The 22,940-nt window shown below is 40.0% G+C and overlaps 1 protein-coding gene across 1 annotated transcript in view; it reads left to right on the forward strand.

Moving 5' to 3' along the window:
* Positions 1–22,940, forward strand: part of LOC149468207 (palladin-like) — a 348,477-nt gene that overhangs the window by 296,039 nt on the left and 29,498 nt on the right. Inside the window, exons 15-17 of the mRNA XM_089670345.1 lie at positions 10,486–10,635; positions 15,844–15,938; positions 19,309–19,441. Coding sequence (XP_089526471.1) covers positions 10,486–10,635; positions 15,844–15,938; positions 19,309–19,441 — 378 coding nt within the window. The remainder of the gene's footprint in view (positions 1–10,485; positions 10,636–15,843; positions 15,939–19,308; positions 19,442–22,940) is intronic.

A 22,940-nucleotide genomic window follows, 5' to 3' on the forward strand; every position in this document is an offset into this window, starting at 1 on the left:
TATTACAAAATATATGAAAAATATTTTTTAAAATACATTTCAAATATACAGTACTGTGCGTCTTTAAAGATACAAATTTACATTTTTGGAATGCATTTACAAATATATATAAAAATATATGTTAAAATGACTTTTTTATATCTTAAAAAAAATCTGAAGAATATATTTAAAAAAAATTTTTTAGATTTGTATTTTTAAAGACATACAGTATATTTGAAATTTATTTTTCATATATTTTGTAATAAAAACACATTTCAGCATGCAGTATATATATTTATTGAAATATATTGAATATGGCCAAAATGGTATCATTTCAAATATGTCAATATATTTTGGAAGAATATTTTTAAAATAGTTCCACTATATTTTTCTTCCATATTGGCTGCAATGGCTGTTCGATCAGTCTGGCTGTACTGTAGAGTGCGTAATGTTTAAACTGCAGGATCTTGACTCATCTCTGAAACATTTGTATGTACATATCCAGTCTGGCAGGATGTCATTGCTGACATCTGACGAAAGTGCCTGTGTGCCCAAAAGTATGTACTGTTAGCCTCTGCTTTACTGCTACTGATTACATTGTAAGATAAAATTAGAAAATTATTTATGAACAATTATATTCATGTTTTTGTTCTTTTTAGCTGCAATGAAAGTACCTTGTCCCCATTTTTCATCAGCCTGTAGCTGTAACCTGTGTTGATAATACAGGAGTCCCAATAATTTAACATCTCTCTTTCATTTACATCATGAGCCTAATAAAAGCTTTGTTGTTTTTAGGTTTCTGGACATATATTATGACTTTGATGAGCATTGTATGTCAACACCATTTCTGATATTAGTCCTAGACATGATAGGGCAGTCATCAGTGTGGTAACAATGTCACAGCTCAATGATCCTATGGCAGGGGTGGGCAAACTTTTTGACTTGAGGGCTGCAATGGGTTCATATATTGGACCCGGGGGCCGGACCAAGAGTAGATGAATGATGTGTATGTGTGAATTAATATAAATTAAATTAAAATTTGTAACATTAAATGTTTAGATTAATTTAAGGTAGAAAAGCATAAAAAGAGTTATTTTACAAAACTTTTATGCCCCCCACTAGCTGCTGGCCGGCCCAGCCACTACCATGCCATCCATAGTAAGTATAGTAATATTCCCTCATAGTAAGCATAGTAATTAATCCCCCATATAGTAATTCATCCCCCATAGTAATTCATCCCCCCTATAGTAATTCATCCCCCATATTAATTCATCCCTCATATAGTATTTCATCCCCCATAGTACTATTCCCCCCCAAGTAGTAAGCCAAGTCCCCCCTGTGTCAATTTACTTACCTTTGCTCCGCGCGTTCCTCTCGCCGTGTTCCCGCGCCGTTCCGGTCTTCAGGGCGGACTGTGAGAGTAGCCTAGCTCCCCTCACGTTCGTCACGCTGCCCCGCCTACACACATCCTGACAGCCAATGTTTGCCTGCCCTGGCTGTTTTTTTTTTTTTTATCACGCTCTGCGGGCCGGATTAAAAGGTCCGCCGGGCCGTAGTTTGCCTATGGCATATCTAAATAAGCTTGCAAACTTACACATTAATAAAATCAAGTATTGAACATATAAAAACAAATAGATCATCTCCATTATAGAAGAGATGCAAAGCCTCAAGCTTTTTTTTTCAGTCTTTTAAGCATAGGTTTGCGCCTGAGTGTGGTCAGGTTTGTGCCTGAGCAGAGACACTTGATTACTCTGGTGCTAGGAAAATGTGCTCTAGTGCTGAAGATACAATTACAGGCCACTAACTTGAGGCCCATAGGTAAATGAATTGTGTCTGGTGATTTTAGAAAGCAAGAGAGTTTTAGAGAAAAGGTAGAGACCCGAAAAAAGGAACAGGGGGAGGGGAACAAATAGGAAGGGTCAGAAAAGGCATACAGAGGAGGGTTAGGACGGGCCTGGGGAATGGGACCATACCACCTTGTATCTCAATATGTATCAGAGTAAGGGCTAAATGTGTTAACAGGGACCGAGGGGTCCATACTTGCTCAAAATTTTCTATGAAGACTTCGAGCACCACAGCCATTTTTTCATATGTAAAAAAAAAAACTATTTTTCCAATTGTGAGATTAGAGGACCACCATGCTTTTGGTAGTACTTGTTCGGCCACTGTGAATAGAAAATAGAAAAGTAGAATGGTAGAATTGTGAATTCATACAGTTGGCTGGTTTGCAGTTCAGCAGCGATTCACCTAGTGAATTATTTATTTCCTTCCCAAAAATAGTATATACAAGTTGGTGCAAACTAGCCCAATACTTTTAGGAAAGTCCTACCAAAGCCTACCTGGGTTCTGACATCACCTGAAAGACATACTTAAAGAGGTGGTTAGAAACTCTGCTAAGTGTTGAGGGAACATGTACCACCTCATAAACAATTTATATTTGGATTCGAGAACAGACGTGTTTATTGAGCAATAGGCTGCGGTGTGCCAGATTTGTTTGCAGTCTTCATGATCAAAGCTACCTCTTAGGTTCCCATCTCATTTTTCAACATACAAAAGGGAGTTTGGGGCTTGTCTCTCCAAGACTAAATTATGAACAGATGAAATAGTACCTCTAAACATTTGAAGGGAGGACATACTGTATGTTTAATAGTGTGATAGATTTCTGAAGCTGGTGTTTTGGTGCTCTCACTATGGAAGGGAAGCTAAATACTCCTGTAGGGATCTCCAAATCATAGATCCTGTAAAGTGAGATGGTTCCTAAAAACACTGTTTGAAGATGCAAGTGGAATATATTATCTTTATCAGGCTTGGTTCCTTTATTTAGGTGATTCTGCCAGTAACACACGTTCTGTCCCAGGGTGACAACATTCATTCACTGTACTATATCTATGGAAAACCAGCATTATCACCCTAGGACAGGAAGTTTTTGGGGCTACTGAACATCTCCCTCTCTCCTCATCTGCATAGCACAGGGGAAAGGTGTTCTGTAGTCCAAAGAGAGCTGTGAACAATGTCAGCAGAAGCAAAGAGCATGAGAATTGATCAGCTTACAAGAGTTCTGGCAGGATCAACAGGCATTTCTTTGCACTTATGGAATATAACAAGTTACTTTCATTGGTATATGTAACAAACCAAAATAGAGCAAATGTGAAGTTAGTTGTTAGGATTTACACACACTTTAAGGCCTCATGCACTGTGGAGTTAAAAAATGCTGCAAGTTGAAATGCTTACAGGCATTCAAGCTTTTTTTTCTCTGCCTCTCTACTCCCCTCCATGTTAACACATGTGTCCATGCAAACAATAGGCGTTTATAGGAGTTTATAGGCAGAAAAAACCCTTCACTTGTGTGTTCAAGAGAGGAGATTTTTGGCAGAAAAAATGCCTGACATGCTTAAACGTGTGTAAATGCATTTATATGTGCGTTAATGCTAAGCGCTTTTAGCGCTTGAGCATATTTTTCACTTCAATAGCCAGAATAAATTAATATTCTGACCAATGAAAAGAATAAATGCCCTAGCCCTTGATGTGCATAAACACATTTGATAAAATGCAGCTTAGAAGTGTTTTTGCAGCTGCTTTTCTCCTGCGAAGAGCCCCAGTGTTCACGAAGCAGTGTTCCCTTCCATGTTGGTGCACTTACTGCTGGCCTTGGTCTTGGAGAAACAGTACAAATTACCCTGAAAATTAAGCCTCACTGATCTTTTCGCAGAAACTATTGGATAGGGAATTTATTTATTATTTAGACAACAGAAATGCTAAAAAAGTTTTGTACATCCAACATTAAATATGCCTTTAGAGTAACTTACAGTAAATATACTAAAATTATTAGAAGTATTATGCTGTGTCCTCAAAGACCAAATGTATACTTTTTCCCATCAAAGTTGTTGTAACAGTTGTTTTTGGAGACTTGACAAAATCATGTAGGCCTAGCAGTGGTTCCTTTGTTGCTATTTGTGTTTCCACAGTCCTTCTCACTAAATCTCTTTGGATTATTGCCTAGGGTTTCTTTGTTAAAACAACAGTGAGGGATGAGTGACATCATCTGTCTTAGGCTCACTGAACTCCATTAAATAGCTCTAGATAGAAAAGCCTCACAGTGGACCAGTGTGTATGTTTACCATGTGCAGTAATCCAATGATCAGGTCCTTCAAAGTAGTCCAGCTATTGGACATACAAATAGTAAACTGTATTTTTAAAAGCACTTATTATAAAAATGCCAAAAATGTATAAATATGTATATTCGAAAGCTTTAAAATATTATTATTTCTCTTAAATCATTGGATATGTATAAAATATATAATTGTTGATCCACTCACACAATTTGTAAGGTGACAGACATACACATAAATTGCAAATACAGTCACCAAACACCATGCAAGGCTTATAAATGTATCAGTGCCTGTGTTTGTGTTCACATTGTTTGAGGGAACCAGGATAATTTCTCTATTTGATGATCAGTACCCATATTTCACATGTTGTGCAAGAAACAGAGGGATATATGTGGAATATTACAGATTTCTTCAGTATGTTTGTTGATACTAGGGCTGAAACAACGAATCAACATCATCCATTACAATCGATTATGAAAATCATTGTCAACTATTTTCATAATCGATTAGTTGGCCCACATACATTATTTGATTGCATATAAGAAAATACAGTGCAGCACTAATACAACCCAGTACACCATTCATACATGTCAGTATACACTGTGCAGTGCACATACAGCTCAGTACACCATTCAGGGCCATCTTCAATGCGGGGCAAACATGGCTGCTGCCCTTGGCCCAGTCTTTGTTGTGGGGCCCAAAGCAGATGCCCCTTAAGCCCGTGCTGCCGATGAATTGGGGTCCCGATGATTGCACTGCAGAGCACACGGGGTACACTGGAGTCATCGCTGTATTCCACAGCCAGCAGGGAGGGGGCGGGGCCAGGTCCGAAATGCTCCACTGACCCCACCCCATGCAGCCTGCATGCTCGGGAGGGAACTGCTGTAGTAATAGCTGTGATGCGAGTGAGAGCCCCGCCCTTGGAACTCAGAGAGGATGCTGAGCATGGCTGGCCAGGTATGTTCTCCCCCTCCATAGACTGCCTGTGGACTGTTATATAAAATCCGGAGCTGTTTTTCACAAACTGTAAATCTGTGCATTGCTGACAGGTCTCTGTTCATCCCCTGTAATACGTCTGCAGTCTCTGGTCATCTCCTGCAGTACATCCGCAGTCTCTGGTCATTTCCTGTAGTACATCCACAGTTTCTGTTCATTCCTGTACTATGTCCGCAGTCTCTATTTATCTCCTGTAGTACATCCGCAGTCTCTGGTCATCCCCTGTAGTACATGCGCAGTCTCTGGTCATCCCCTGTAGTACATGCGCAGTCTCTGGTCATCCCCTGTAGTACATCCGCAATCTCTGGACATCCCCTGTAGTACATCTGTAGTCTCTGGCCATCTCCTGTAGTACATTCATAGTGTCTGGTCATCTTCTGTAGTACGCCTGCAATCTCTGGTCATCTCCTGTAGTACGTCCACAGTCTCTGGTCATCTCCTGTAGTACATCCACACTTTCTGTTCATTCCTGTACTATGTCTGCAGTCTGTTTATCTCCTGTAGTACATCCACAGTCTCTGGTCATCTCCTGTAGTACATCCGCAGTCTCTGGTCATTTCCTGTAGTACATCCACAGTCTCTGGTCATTTCCTGTAGTACATCCGCAGTCTCTGGATATTTCCTTTAGTACATCCACAGTTTCTGTTCATTCCTGTACTATGTCTGCAGTCTCTTTATCTCCTGTAGTACATCCGCAGTCTCTGGTCATCCCCTGTAGTACATCCACAGTCTCTGGTCATCTGCTGTAGTACATCCGCAGTCTCTGGCCATCTCCTGTAGTACATTCATAGTGTCTGGACATCTTCTGTAGTATGCCTGCAATCTCTGGTCATCCCCTGTAGTACATCCACAGTCTCTGGTCATCTCCTGTAGTACATCCACAGTCTCTGGTCATCTCCTGTAGTATTATATCTGCAGTCTCTGATCATCTTCTGTAGTACACCTGCAATCTCTTGTCATCTACTGTAGTACATCTGCAGTCTCTAGTTATCTCCTGTAGTAAATCCGCAGGCTCTGGTCATCTCCTTTAGTACATCCACAGTCACTGATCATCTCCTGTAATGCATCCATCATCTGCAGTCTCTGGCCATCTTCTTTAGTATGTCTGCAGTCTCAAATCATCTCCTGTAGTATGTCTACAGTCTCTTATTGTCTCCTGTAGTATGTCTACAGTTTCTGACCATCTCTTGTAGTATGTGTATTATTGTGCCACCTTGCTCAATTATTTGGGATTGCTCCACTGCTTAATGAGTGTTAATAGTGTGCTGTAACCTCTAGCAATCAGTCAGTGAACAGTAGTGATCTGCTGTAGTCTCTATCAACCAATCAATTAGCTGTAATGATGTGCAGTAACCTCTAGCAACCAATCAGTTAGCAGTGATGATGTGCAGTAACCTCTAGCAACCAATCTGTAAGCAGTAATGATGCTCTGTGACTTCTAGCAACCAATCGGTGATCGGTAATGATAAGCAGTAATCTATAGCAACCAATCAGTGAGCAGTAACAATGTACAGTAACCTCTAGCAACCAATCAACAAGCAGAAATTATGTGTTGTAACCTCTTGTAAACAGTCAGTGAGTGGTAATGATAGGCTGTAACCTCTAGAAACCAATTGCAATTGCTGCCTGCTGTTTTTTTGTATGTCTCAGAGAGAGAGAGTATGTGTGTGTGTGTGTGGGGGGGGTGTCAAGAAAATGTTTGCCCAGGGCCCAATCAATATTAAAGACGGTCCGGAGTCCATGCATACATGTCAGTAAGTGCCTTAGCATTTGTGGATGTGAATGTGTGAGGTCCTGGGCAGGAGATGGAAGTAAATGCTTCTAAAGGCAGAAGATGTTTTTCTACCGTGCTCTACACTTTACACTATACTTTTGCGGCTTGCTATAGGGGCACTCTGGAGGCAGGAGGAGCCAGCGTTGGGGGACCCCAGAAAAGGAGAATCAGGTCTGCTCTGTGCAAATTCATTGCACAGAGCAGGTAAATATGACAGATTTTTGTGTAAGAAAAGAAAAGTCCAAATTTTCCAGTCACTTTAAGGGCTCTGTGCAGAGAAGATCAGCATCTGAACCCAGAGAAGCTGGAGGCTGATAGACTGTAATACAGGTGTAACTCGGTTTACGAACGCCTCGGTTAACGTAATTTCCGGTTTACGAATGAAAATCCATTGAAAATAATGCTTGAGTTTTCCAATTTTTTGAAAAACAATTTGCGCAATACGAAGTGTATGTCAGTGCCGATTTTTAAATGGAATTGCCGGCTTTGTTTTTCTTCACTATAGCTCACAGAATTAGCTGTCACTTTCCCCGGTGGTAGACATTGTGATTGATGTTGGATCTACTGCGGGGGACATTCTTTTAGTTTTTTCTTTGTCAAATACCGTGTCCTGTCTTTTTTCACACTACACTTTTTGTTTTTTTGTGAATGAGTAGCAGGACCATGCACCCATAACTCATTCACATGGGGGGCAGGATCTGGGGGCCCCCTTCTTAAAGGGGGCTTCCAGATTCCAATAAGCTCCCTGCCCGCAGACCCCCACAACCGCTGGCCAGGGTTGTGGGGAAGAGGCCCTTGTTGATGTTAAGGGCATGTGGCTGGTATGGTTCAGGAGGGGGGGGGGGGGAGTTGTCATCTTCAGGGTGGGCACACGGCTGTGACAGCTTGCGGTCTCACAGCCGGGTGCCCACTGCACATGCGCGAGAAGCGCTGCGCTTTGTGAATGGCTCTGTCGTCTTCTGGGACCTGTCACATGTCCCAGAAGACTACGGGGAGGGAGGGGGGGGAGGACAACTTCCACTTCCGATCGCCGAGGAAGTGGGAGTGGGTACCTGTCAAATTCGGGTACCCACTGCCCAAAGGTACCAATCCTTAATGGGGATCGGGGGACAAAGGCTTAAAATGGAACTTCCCTTTTTGGTGGAGCTCCGCTTTAAAATAACTCATGCGGTATTTTAGTAGCGTTTACTTTTTTCTGACCTCCAGAACAGATTAATTGGTTTTCAATGCATTCCTATGGAAAATGGCGTTTCGGTTTACGAATTTTTCGCTATACAAAAACTCCCACAGAACGTATTAAATTCATAAAACGAGGTATGCCTGTACAAGGCATTACAATGAAATATTGTAATATATTTGTACAAAAATTTTTTTGTACATTCTATGAATGGACGAATGTCGCTCGAAAATATCACTTGCTTTTAAGGTTCAATTTTAAGGTTCAGACATACGCTGTCTGAAAATTTGATTGAGAATAGTTTTTGATTCTGCTCCTTTGAATTTTCCTGTCACTGTGGTCAAAAATTACCGTAATAGAGTCTGCCATGCATACTATTATATTACAATCTTGTCAGAAAATCTGCAAAAAGAGTGTTTTGGGTCTTTTTTAATTTTTTTTATTTTCAATAAAAATGTTGATCTTTGAGTCTGATGATATGTACCAGATTCAACCTCTAATAGTATATATATCTTTTCTGTCTTATTCTCAGAGTGGATTAGATATTTTGTTCCCTAACCATAGAGCTGGTTATTTATATTTACCACTGCATAGAGATATTCAAGAATACATTGTCTTTTTTTTTTTTAATTTACATATTAATTAAATTAAACACCAAACTTTTGTCAAGGTTTTTATCAGATTATTTAAAACAATAATCAGCAAACTAATCGATTATGGAAATAATTGTTAGTTGCAGCACTAGTTGATACTAATTGGTTTTCTTTAAAACTGGAATTTGGACCTGGAGGAAAAGCAAAAACATAGGATTGTCCTTTCCAAGGCCAGTCTAAAGCTGCCCATTATTTTTTTTTGTTCAGTCAGCGGGCCAACTGTAAAAAAAAAAAAAAAAAAAAGAATGGATTCCCACATTCACACAATCGAGGTGAAAAGAGAAATCCTCCCTGCTGTGTCATTATAATTTGACAGTGGACTTCTGGGGTTTCCAGGCTCATATGCCTGTGAAGAGATTATGAGGGGTGTCCTGTGAGTACAACACTGATGTTTTGGGAAGCTGGATACAAACATAATAAAGCTGGCTGCAGCTATTTTGAACTCTAAATGCTACCTAAGGGCCATATTGCACTAGAAATTTAGGAGCAGGAATCTGTGAGGGCTAAAAATCTCTCTGCTTTTGTTATGGTGTTTGTAGTATCTTGCTTACTACAGTGCTTGTCTAGGCAGCTACAAATCGCTGGTGTGCCATCATCATGGTCATTGTTTAGGGATATATGCTTGGCATGATACAGATACAAGTCAGTTACTATCTTTGAACAACGTGAGCAAACCTTTTCCTACATTCTAAACAGTTAATGTTAAAATGTTTTTTTCTATTGCAAAACCTGGAATAGTTCATTAGGATGTTCTTTGCTGCTGGAGACAAAAAGAGAAATCAGTGTGCTTATGTAGCCCCAAGCCAGCTAGGTACACTTAATGCTAGTCATTGGGATTTGTTGTACTTTCATCTCTGGCCAGTTGCATGATTCATTGCCTTTGTAAAGCTACAGTAGTAGAACATAGAACATTCCGCCAGCGAGATGGAACCTTTTGTACCTAATATAAGAACAAGCCCTGTTTCCTCCTAACTTACATGAATTGGAAATTATGACTCTGCTCTGTATTTTTTCTTGCAGGGGTTGACATTTTTGGATTGGTTAATTTAAGGAGTAGTTTTTAATCTAGTCTGTGTCCTCTTTTATATAAGCTTCAGCGTAATTTCAAAATACGTAAAGAACTAACAGACAGGTAAAACAAAATTGCCTTTTTGCATACTTGAATACTACAAGAAGGAGAACAGTTCTCTCACTGGGGTGTAACCATAAAGGCCCAACTTATTCTAAGGCTTTGCCACAACAGCGTCTCAGTGATAACATTTTGCTGGTGGTGCTTTGCATCATCCATCCACAACACATGAAACTGCTGTGTATGTTGAATATTATATTGCTTGCCTAGCTGTTTGATATGCAATATTTGCAGTACGCTAATGAATTAGTCCAATATACTAAAAAAATTTTATTATGTTCATGTTGGAGTTCTTAAAGAACAGCCATGGTGGAGATATAACAGAATTTTCTAGAAGATTCTGAGTTCGATTTCATGCCATTTGTGCCATTTGTGTGGAATGCATGAGATGCTCATAGACATAGGACGCCTTGTAACCTTTTGGAGATTAGCATTCTTGGCAATGCTTAAGTCCATTTTTCTAGTTGTTTAAAAATAGCTTTTGGATCAGCTTGTTCATTTGTTTGATATGTTAAACTGAAGCAGAGTAAGTGTTCAGCTGCCTTGAGTTTCAGCTGTTATGCCTGAGTATGCCTTAATCTGCTGGCACTGATATCTTGTTTAAATATACTGTTTTACCCAACAGTGACAAGCTGTTCTTTTATGTTTTATTTCATCTGGACCTACAGATATATTGGTTCAAAGATGGGAAACAAATCTCCAAAAGAAGCGAACACTACAGAATCCAGAGAGAACCTGATGGGACCTGTTCCCTCCACACCTCTGCTTCTTCCTTGGATGATGATGGGAACTATACTATCATGGCTGCCAACCCACAGGTAATATAACATTAACTCATGACATGTTTGCTTTCACAATCAGACATGAAGTCATCGCTATTTAATGCCAGATCAACCACAGAAATGCTCATTTGCATTAATATGAGTAGAACACATAATCACTAACCATTAGCTCAGATTTCTTCCTAACATTTCCATTACGAACATTGTTGATTTTTCAAAATCCTTCTATATACTTCAGAAAAAGTAGTTTCTGTATTATAAAAAAAAAGTTCTTCTTTGTTGTGAATACTAATTTGCTTTCTTAAAGTGAAATTGAGCCTGAAAAAATGCTGACAGGTAGGTAGATTTGTTATGACTGTAAAGACCCTCTTGGTCTCTTCTGTCATAAGTGTTCCTTCCTGCCTATCAGAGTTAATGTACACTGAGCCCCGCATGCATAGATCAATGTACATTTACAGCACGGCTCTGTGCCATCCTGCTTGCATGAGACTGAAGTCACTGCAGCCCAGCCAATAAAGTTGCCTAACATTCCAAACCCAGACGGAAGACTGGCTGAAGACAGAAGTGCCCATGAGCAGCGGGAGCACTGGCAGCGCTGGAGAGAATTGTTTGACAGGTACATGTCCTCCCCCCCTCCCTTCCCGTAGTCTTCTGGGATATGTGACAGGTCCCAGAAGACTACAGAGCCATTCACAAAGCACAGTTCTTCTCGCGCATGTGCAGTGGGCACCCGGCTGTGAGACTGCAAGCTGTCACAGCCGTGTGCCCACCCTGAAGATGCCGGAGCCAGGGAGAGATGACGGCCGGTGAAACCAGCGGTGGTGACACCGCTGGACCAAGGGACAGGTAAGTGTCTGTATTGTAAAATTCAGCAGCTACAGTTTTTGTAGCTACTGACTTTTATATATTTTTTCTTAGGTGGAACTCTGCTTTAACTCTGCTTTAAAGGAATTCTCCACTGTTTCCATCGACTCCTGCAATGAGTATGAGTGACTTAGAGTGGTTGCAGCCCTGGAGCTGATTGGTTGCTCTCTACAATTAGTTGACAAACCGGAAAAGGGGTGTGGACATGGCACTGTCTTGGTTATAGCTGTGGCTTTTGTAGCTTGCCTATATACTGTATAATAATTGCCACAATCTGTTTTAGATCAGAAGATTTTATACTCTACTTTTCTGAAAACATCTTCTTACTTCTTGATAAAAGAAATTAGCGTGCATAATTCAATTTTTAATCAACAGGTCATAGTCTAGTAAATTACATGGGATTTACTTGCAAAAGTTGGGATTTACTTGCACTTCTTTCAAATCTTATTTTTAAGAAAGTATTGGAATAATTACTAATTATTAACATTGTTTTTCTGCTCCAAATTATTCTAATATTCCTAAATTAAAAAAAAAACTCTCAATCTCAAACCACTAAACTGCATTCACTGAAGATCCCAGACATGCACTACTGTAAGAAAAAAACTGTATTAATGATTCCTGTGTGGCTTACAAGACAGGCATGGAAGTATTCTGTTGCACATCGCTAAAGTGAATTTTGTGTCAGTTTAAGCTGAGCTGTGCGCCAAGATAAAACACAAAAAGGATTATATTCTAAGCAAATAAACTCTTGTCATTGCTGTGTACAATAATCCAAACATGAGCGCTGTGTTGTGTTTCTGGCGCTGCTAGGTTACAAGTTCCTGGCTGTCAGGAGGGATCTCGGTTCCTTTCCCACTTCGTAGTTTAAGGATTCAAGTGGGGTCAGCTTGTGCTATCCCATAAGTTTCTTCAACTATTATGATCTCCTCTGGCTCCCCAGTTACCAAGAGAGTAAATCTTTCCTATTGCTATATTATATTTCTTCAGATTAATCTTTGTGTTTCAGTTATTCACTTTCAAACTTTGTTTAAAAAGGATGAGACTCAGGCTGATATTTGGAGCAAGCCCCCTCTTGACCATTTGAAGTGCATCTGCTGTTTTGTAGGAAGAGTTACTTAGTAAAAGAGGAGGTTGGGGCAGGCAACCACCTTTGTTGTTTTATCTTCACAATTTGTATGTGTACTTTGTAAAGCTTTTAATAAGCACCTCCCCTGAGCAGTTCAGTTCATTTTTAATATAATATCATGACACTTCATATATACTCTACATGTTACCAAGGTAGATAAAATGAGGCTAGGGGCTTGGTTCTGGAAAAGTGTAATATCACTACGGGCTTCTGTTGATGGGTGCCTTCCACTTCCATTGGACATCAGTTTTAGATGCTTCTAAGAGCAATCATAGACAGTTGTATATGAGCTGCAATTGATCTCTTTTTGACCTTCAATTACACTTATAGATTGCATTAACCTGCTTTAGACTGCATCTACATTTCCATTGACTTGTATGAGGAAAAAAGCAGTCCAGGTCCAAAAAAAAAGAAGCCTGTCGACACAGTAATTTAAAGATTGCGACATCCTGGATGAGTGAATGATTACACCTCAGAAGTGTGTCACAAAAGCTGTAATGACTTTTAAATAGTAGCATGCATCATGTGTATGTACCACCTATACCCAGAGAATGCAGGTATTTTGTGTGTAGCCAATTCAGGAGGAGCAAATGATGTCACTGTTGCATAAATAATTACATAGTTACATAGTTAGTCTGGGTGAAAAAAGACAAAAGTCCATCCAGTTCAATCATTTAAAAAAAAAAAAAGTTATAATCCTATACTCAGTTGATCCAGGGGAAGGTAAAAAAACACAGCAAAGCATGATCTAATTTGCTCCTGCAGGGAAAAAAATTACTTCCTGATCCCCCGAGAGGCAATTGGATATTCCCTGGATCAACTTTACCTATAAATGTTAGTATCCAGTTATATTCTGTGTATCTAAGAAATAATCCAGGCCTTTTTTAAAGGAATCCACTGAGCTGGCCAGAATCAAGTCTTGAGGGAGTCTATTCCACATTTTCACAGCTCTCACTGTGAAGAAACCTTTCCGTGTTTGTAGATTAAACTTCTTTTCCTCCAGAATAATATGATTTAATAGTCTATATGTTTATAATGATTTCATATCTGATTATTATGCATTTGATTGTGGTGATGAGGTGAAAGAGTGGTGTTTATGGCACCTTAGTATATAAATTAACTTGCACTTTAAGCTGGTCACATGAATGTGCATATATCAACAGACTTTAAGAAGCAATCCTGCCACTGGCCTCAGTCATCTGTATTATTCTATGTCACATTAATAATTGTCATTCCGCACGAAACACTCTGCTGTTTTTTGTAGTTAGTTTATTTTTCTTCCTCTGTTGTCACACTGACAAGTAAACAGTTGTAGATTGTGACATGCTTACACATCAGATACTTTATGTCCCTTCCCTATCATACATCATCTGCTAGACTAAACTTCAGTCATGGAAAATTGTATAGCACGCATTTAGTGTATACAGCTATGTATCAACTGTTTGGAGCCACTATGACATATTTGCTGTTCTCTTGTCCCAGATGTATAATCTTAAAAATGTTTATATCGGCTCATTATGTACAGTATAACAAAGTAACTCTAGGACAGTATGTGAGCTGATAAATTATAAGCGACTTTGAGGTGCAAATTCACAGTAAAATTCTTAATGATAGTGTATATATTAAATAAACACATTTTAAAATGCCATTTATATTAAGGCATTTTTTCTACAGTTGAGTTTTCACATTTTTGAAGAGCCAAAAATATATATTTTGGGGCTTTTAAGCAAGTGCAAGTAGCAACCCAAAATATAAATTATTTAAAGGATGATTAAAGAAAAAAGTATTTAAACCTTGTGTGTAGTATCACAAAGGGATCCCCATCTCCTACAGCCTCTTAAGCCTGCCATAGATGTATCGAATCTCAGCCGGTCCCTATTGAACCGGTCAAGATTCCATCCATCTATGGGCAGGCTGGTTGTACTTCAGATGATCGATCAATAGACTTGGGTACAACTTGCCTGTCAGATTTTTTTTACATGAGATTTCTGCCATAGTCCCTAGTAGTAATCATTGTGTTTTGCTAGCCGGGAAGGCTTCCTGCCAGCAGAATAATAGAGCACTGCAGGAGGGATTCCCCCATCAACACTGACTGAGTTGAAGGGGGAATTTAAAAATCACATAATCTGTGGCCTGCTTTAGGAAACAATAGTGGGATACAGTCCATATGTTGATTAAAGAAATAGGCAGACTTATCTGACTACAATGATTCACATAGAATGTTGCTGTATTTTAAGGTTCCATAGCATTGCTATGAGTAATATGGGTCTGTATGCCAAGAAAGCATAGGAACTGCCGGGGTGTTGTTTCACAGGGCGGTCATAAATGGACAAATACATTTTAGTTTGTAGCTTTTGTAGGTTGTTTGTTATTTGGAAAACCTTAATATCACTGTAAAACAATATCTTATACTTACCTGCTCTATGCAATGGTTTTGCACATAGGAACCTCAGTCCTCCTCTTTTCGGGTCCCCCCCCCGTGCTCCTGGCTCCTCTTCTCCGAGTGCCCCCATAGCAAGCCGCTTGCTCTGGGGGCACTCATGCATGCTTGCTCCTGAGGCCCATTCTGTGTGTCCATAACACACACTGTATGGGGCTGAGCCCCACCCCTGTTCCCTACTCACTGGGTGTGATTGACAATGGCTCCCACTGCTGCCTCTCAGCCAATGAGGAGACAGAGACCTGGGAGAGCAGCCACTTGCATGCACATCGCTGGATCACAATCAGGCTTGGGTAAGTATTTGGGGGGGCTGAAGGGGGAGGTGCACACTAAAGGTTTTTTACCTTCATGCATAGAATGTATGAAGGTAAAAAACCTTCAACCTATGCAACCACTTTAATATTTAAATATAATTTAATCATGCCCTATCAGGCAGAGATGCACCCCTGGTATAAGGAACATACCCCTTTGATGATGTTTTCTTTTTAGATTTATCCCTTTGTTTTTCTAACTACACAGAGCATGTATTATTCTAGTATAGTATAGCATACTCTCCTTCTATTGGTTGTCCTTCCACTGCAATATTTGCTACCAGTCATATATGCTCTGATTTTCTTTGTATTGTCCAATTTCTTTGTCATTTAAAAAAACTTTCAATAAATATTATTATTGAAAAAATGTTTATATATATATATATATATATATATATATGTGCGTGTGTGTTTCATGATTTTTCATTTGCTAAAAATGGCACAAAACATTTCTGGATTAAATTATTAAATGTTACAAAATAGTTATCTGTTCTTGTCTACAGGGCAGAGTTAGTTGTACCGGTAGACTGATGGTGCAGGCTGTAAACCAGAGGGGAAGGAGTACCCGCACGCCGACAAACCAGCCTCACATTCGTAGGTATGTATGGTTTTAATATACTTGCTAATGTCACACACTAATAGTTGATTTTCTAAAACTGGAGAAGTCAGAATCTTGTGCAGCTGTACAGGGTAGCCAATCAGCATCAAACTTCAGCTTGTTTCATTAAACCTTGACAAAAAAAAAACCTGGAAGCTGATTGGTTTCTATGAAGAGCTGCTCCAAATTTTGCACTCCAGTTTAATAAATCTAATAAATGTTCACACTATTAAAGTAAAATTTCAAATGTACACATACTGTTTGGGCTAATTGTTATTTTTTCACTGACCCCAACTTGTTACACTGAATTTAGCTTTGATTAGCTCATTGATGCTACATGTGTCCAGGTCACATTAGAATAGACATCAATATAGGGAAGGCCTGCTCAGTGCTAGTCCTTGGTGAAGATAATCCTCAAACAGATGCAGAGCCTTTGAACAATAACCTAAAGGAAGGGTCCCCGACAAACTAGATAGTGGACTCTCTCTAGAAAGGGTATGAGCACTTAAATGGGTCATTCTAAGCGCACCCACCAGTTCTTCACCAGAGCACCTCAGAAGGAATAATAGACGTCACTGGGGAGTATGCCAGGTTGCAGCCCTTAGACACACCTGTGCAGATGGTAGTTGCCCAAGAATATAATAGTACGGTGGAAAGACAACAGGCAGTTCCAGAAACAAGGCAAAATATCAGGACAGGCAACACACAAGTGTATTCAGATACAAGCTAAAATCAGTAACCAAAGCAGCAGAAATACAGGAGCTAATGCCAACTGGCACCTAGGGCTAGGAAAAGAACAGCAAAATAGCCAAATTGATTGATAAGTTTGGTGAAAACTGGCCATGTACTGTAGGTGCTATAGCAACTAGCAGGTAAAATCTGAGGGCGACTTGACCTCCTAGTCCTGGAACAAATCAGGCTGTAGCTAGATAGAAGAAACCACATGGTGGTAGACCCACTACAACATGCTTGCAGATAAGGACTTTTTATAGGTAACCTTTGTAACCTTTATAGGTAATCTGCATACTTTGCATAGCTGGATAGCTATGCACTGTATAGCTGGATCAGTAACAGAGCCACAGAGTCAGCATAACAGCTAGGCAACTACCATTTTCAGCAGCCCCCATATTTCTCTTAAAAGGGGTTTAATTTTTGTAAGCTTTAATACATTAAGATGTTTTACCCAATTTCTTGACCAATATACAGGTGAAACTCGAAAAATTAGAATATTGTGCAAAAGTTCATTTATTTCAGTAATGCAACTTAAAAGGTGAAACTAATATATGAGCTAGACTCATTACATGCAAAGCAAGATAGTTCAAGCCATGATTTGTCATAATTGTGATGATTATGGCTTACAGCTCATAAAAACCCCAAATCCACAATCTCAGAAAATTAGAATATTACATGCAATCAATAAAACAAGGATTGTACATAGAACAATATCAGACTTCTGAAAAGTATAAGCATGCATATGTATTCAGTACTTGGTTTGGGCCCCTTTTGCAGAATCACTGCTGAGGTGTTATGGAAGACCAGGATGCTTCAATAGCGACCTTCGGTTCTTCTTCACTGTTCGGTCTCATCTTTCTCTTGGCAATGCCCCATAGATTCTCTATGGGGTTCAGGTCAGGCGAGTTTGCTGGCCAATCAAGCACAGTAATCCCACGGTCATTGAACCAGGTTTTGGTGCTTTTGGCAGTGTGGGCAGGTGCCAAGTCCTGTTGGAAAATGAAGTCCGCATCCCCATAAAGTTAGTCTGCGGAAGGAAGCATGAAGTGCTCCAAAATCTCCTGGTAGACGGCTGTGTTGACCCTGGACTTAATGAAGCACAGTGGACCAACACCAGCAGATGACATGGCTCCCCAAATCAACACAGACTGTGGAAACTTCACACTGGACTTCAAGCATCTTGCAGTATGTGCCTCTCCATTCTTCCTCCATACTCTGGGTCCTTGGTTTCCAAAGGAGATGCAAAAGTTGCTCTCATCAGAAAAGAGGACTTTGGACCACTGAGCAACAGACCAGGTCTGTTTTTCTTTAGCCCAGGTAAGACGCTTCTGACGTTGTTTAGGAGCGGCTTGACAAGAGGAATACGACATTTGAAGCCCATGTCCAGGATCCGCCTGTGTGTGGTGGCTCTTGATGCACTGACTCCAGCCTCAGTCCACTCCTTGTGAAAGTCCCCAACACTTTTGAATGGCCTTTTCCTGACAATCCTCTCCAGGCTGTGGTCATCCTTGCTGATTGTGTACCTTTTTTCTTCCACACTTTTCCTCTCCACATAACTTTCTATTAATGTGCTTTGATACAGAACTTTGGGAACATCCAACTTCTTTTGCAATTACCTTTTGAGGCTTTAACTCCTTATGGAGGGTGTCAGTGATGGTTTTCTGCACAACTGTCAGGTCAGCAGTCTTTCCCATGATTGTGATTCCTACTGAACCAGACTGAGAGACCATTTAAAGGCTCAGGAACCCTTTGCAGGTGTTATGGCTTAAATAGCTGATTAGAGTGGGACACTTTGACCCTAGAATATTGCACCTTTTCACAATATTCTAATTTTCTGAGATTGTGAATTTGGGGTTTTCATGAGCTGTAAGCCATGATCATCACAATTATGACAAATCACGGCTTAAACTATCTTGCTTTGCATGTAATGAGTCTATCTCATATATTAGTTTCACCTTTTAAGTTGCATTACTGACATAAATTTACTTTTGGACGATATTCAAATTTTTTGAGTTTCACCTGTACACTGTAACCCAAAACACCTAGGTTGTTGACCCCTTATAGTGTAGATGACAAGAGTTACTTTAAAAAAAAATATCCTGTGTGCTGAAGACATGGTCTTCTTCCTTTCTTGAGGCACCAACAAATCTTCACTCAAATATTTTGTTAATTTTATTTCTTGAGTCACAGGTTTAAAATCTGGAACAAACCACATCTTTTCTTGTTATGATAGTTTATAAAATATGGTGTGGCTTCATATTAAACATTTCTGTGTTACACAATAGCCTTTAATGTAGGAGACATTGAAAGAGTAATTGATTTTTGAAAGGAATATGGTACGCTGAAGATATTAAAACTTCATCTGAATCATCTGGTTTTCCATTACTTTAAATAGAAAAACATTACTCAGACTTGTGCTGTATATACTGCACGTGGTATGTATCACAAATTATTTATATGGTGTCTTACCACAGAGCTTTGAAACAATATCCTGGGATTTTTTTTTGTATAAACTACAGGGCTTTTGGCCACCCAGCATTTTTGGCCGATAGTATCATAGTCTAGTTTTTCGAATGCACAAAGTATATTCTTGAAGGGCCATGACTACATCATGTCTTTGTTTCTTTTTGTGTCCTAGACCACGATCTCGGTCAAGAGATAGTGGTGATGAGAATGAACCCATCCAGGAAAGATTTTTCCGTCCTCATTTCTTGCAAGCTCCTGGTGATCTCATAGTTCAAGAAGGGAAGCTTTGTAGAATGGATTGCAAGGTAATAAGCCCTTACTTTAATAAATACTTGTGGATAGTCTTAAACAAGCATTACAATTTTTCTTTCCAGGAACAAATATGAACAATAATTCCACAGACTGTTCCTCCCAAGATCCATTAGTTGGAGGTTGCTACAATCTTAAGATGGTCCTAAACAAATTGATTGTTTTTAGTCTTGTTGAAGTTATCAGCATTGGGTGACAACCATCATAACGTCCACTAATAATTGCTTGTTTTTTGGTAACCTGTAATTGTGAGGTTGTAAAAGTCCTCAGACGCTCCTGCTATAGAAAACCAAGACAACTCTTGTTTAAAGTATAGTTTGTATCAATTAACCCCTCCTCATCATCACTGCTAAATATAAAAATCTTACCTCACACCTGGCTAGGCTTGCCCAAGGCTGGACAAAGGCTACAGCTCTGGTTTTCTGTCTATCATACTCTAATCCTTATACACTGAACCTACATATAAAGAAAGGACCCTAACTCATTGCATACACAAATTGAACTATGGGCAGCCTATGGTGAAGGGGTACAAACCTGAATGAAGGATATATTCTGTGTATGCAAAGCGCAGATTCACTAGGTTAGTGAATCTACTGACTCTCCACAGTGGGTATGTTAGGTAATCCAAGTAATGATTCATAATACTGGTACTCACAAATCATAATCTTTAAAGGCATTGTACACTTTCAAATGCTTATGATGTTTTACCCAGTGACAAATGGAGAAAGAACCCCCCAACAGTGCTTTTTAGGCAGAGTCAAATATACAAACATACATACATTTGTATTTTTTGACTCCACCTAAAAAGTCCCATTGGGGGGTTCTCTGTCACTTGCTTACTTGAGACATTGGTGGAATATTGTCTTTGAACATCTCACCTTGCATTAACTTGTATGTCGAATGCTGTTCTACCTAGGCATTAGTGTATTTATACTCTGTGTTTGTCTTACCTTGTAATGATGGGCTCACATGGTGTGGCGGCATTATGTAGTGTTGTGGCTGACCAAATCTCCTATGTCCATGTTTTTATTCACCTACCTTATCCTTATTCCCTAAAGGGACAATCAACTTCTTGTTCTGGGTCACGAAGCATCCAGTCCGTGCCCAGATATTCTGTGTTGCAGCACAAATGTAGGAGTGCTATTGTGATCAAAACACATCTTTTCCCTTCATTGCTCTGCTTGCTTGTGTCTGTTAGATCTAATTACTGTACCTACCTGCACCAGTGCTAGACTGAGAGACCCAGGGATTTCAGGATATGTAGTTTCTTCACAGGAAATGTCAATTCTTAGACTACAGACAGAGGTCATACATTAAACTGTGCAGCGCCATGCTGCATGCCTCATGGTTGAACACAAACATACATTTCTGTACCCAGAATGTGAAGATTTACTTTGCTATAGGCTGTGCATACATGCAAGCAAATGACACCATAAAACTGAATGATCAAGCACATGAGAAGCACAAGGTGCAGGTGGGAAGGTTTATGATGTCTTCAAATTCGCAGTATTTATTGAATTTGGCTATATGTGTACCCTAACCTGCTTGCTCTGGACCCAATTGCTGTATGTTACTTGATATGTTAACGATAATGATGGACCAAATGGACAGGAAGCCTATTATGTATTTGAAAATAAATAACTCAACTGTTCTCATAATCTGTGAAATGTATTACATGTTTATCACTAGCTGCCCTTCATAAAAATGAAGAGGCCCTTTTACAGTGTAAAGCAGTTGTATTCAATTTTCGTTAATGTGGGAGGGGAGGATAGTGGCAGAAAAAAAAGGCCATTTGGCCTGTCAAAGTCAATTGACAGTTATTTCTCCTATATGGCAGGAAGAAAAAAAATCTTTGCATTGGAGCCGCCCCCCCCTCCCCCGCGCTGCGCAGAGTTAGATACTTGTTAGGTCTAGGGGTACAGGAAGGGGTTGCATTATTTGCCCATCTCCCCGCTTACCAGCTCCAACACTCTCTTCTTGTCCCCAAAGCTCCGGTCTGTGGGCGGTCCCTCAGGATAATCAAGTACAGTGCAGGGATATTAACCCTGTGTTGTATGTGGAGGGGGGCAAGTGTGTGACCACGGCTGAGAGGAGCTTAGCAAGGAGGTTGTGGAGGACTGGTCCGCTGCTGGAGGTACCCTGCTGGAGCAAGGAGGGAGGTAATATAGCTTTTTCTGCAACCCCCTGGGGTGGCCCACTGCAGGGGGTATTATTTTTGTGTCTGGAGGTGGGCTTTAGGTAGTGAACAATCTATGGGACACTGCAGCCTGCATTTTATGAATGAGATATATGCAGAAAGTTGCATATCTTTTATTCGCTAACTTCAGTTACTGAAGATATAATTTATTGAGACTTGTTATATACAAAGCCCTAAAAAAAAGACCTAAAAGATCCCAAAAGTTTGCATCTTTAATAAATTAAAGGTGTCACCTAAACTCCTAACTTTCTGCATTAATTGATGGCTAACGTAGTTATAAGAGTCTGCTATTCATATAAATGGAGTAAAAATGCAGAATACAGAGTAACCACTGTGGTGTTTAGCGGAGAATGAAGAGAAGCAGCCAATCTCTGTTTTTAATAAGCCCCTAAGAGGCTAAGATAGCATAACAGTTTACAAACAATCAAGCAACCCTTTATTCCAAACAGCAATCAGATACTATGCTGTCTACCTGTCTTATCCAATATTTGCAATAAAGGTTGTCTACTTTATGTATTAAAATAAACCAATCAGCCATAACTTTATGACCACCCACATAATATTGAGTAGGTCCCTATTTTCCTGTCAAAACAGCCTTTTTTGCTGCCAAAATAGCTCTGATCTGTCGAGGCATGAACACCACTAGACCTCTGAAGGTATGTTGTGGTATCTGGTACTAAGCCACCAACAGCAGATCCTTTAAGTCCTGTAAGTTGTGAGATGGGGCCTGCATGGATCAGACCTGTTTTCCAGCACATCCCAGAGATGCTCGATTGGACTGAGATCTGGATAATCTGGAGTCCAAAAAACACGTTGAACTCGTTGTGTTCCTCAATCCATTATTAAACAATTTTTGCAGTGTGGAGAGTGCATTATCCTTCTGAAAGAGGCCACTGTTATCAGGGAGTACAGTTTCCATGAAGGGGTGTACTTGCTGACTAACAATGTTTAGGTAGGTGGTACATGTCCAGTAACATCCACATGAATGGCAGGATCCAAGGTTTCTCCACAGAGCATTTCCCAAAGCATCACTCTGCCTACACTGGCTTGCCTTGTTATGATAATGCATCCTGGTGCTCCAGGTAAGTGATGCACACAAACCTGGCCATCCACATAATCCAAAAGAAAACGTGATTCATCAGACCAGGCCATCTTTTTCCATTGCTCCTTGGTCCAGTTCTGCTCAAATATTCTCAATGTAGGGGCTTTTGGCTACGGACACGGGTCAGCATGGGCACCCTGACCAGTGTGGGGCTATCCAGACCCATACATAACAAAGTGTTGAAAGCAGAAAAAAT

This window comes from Staurois parvus, unplaced genomic scaffold (assembly GCF_062004578.1).
Source record: "Staurois parvus isolate SC_StPar_1 unplaced genomic scaffold, SC_StPar_1.0 ptg000090l, whole genome shotgun sequence".
Lineage (NCBI taxonomy): Eukaryota > Metazoa > Chordata > Amphibia > Anura > Ranidae > Staurois > Staurois parvus.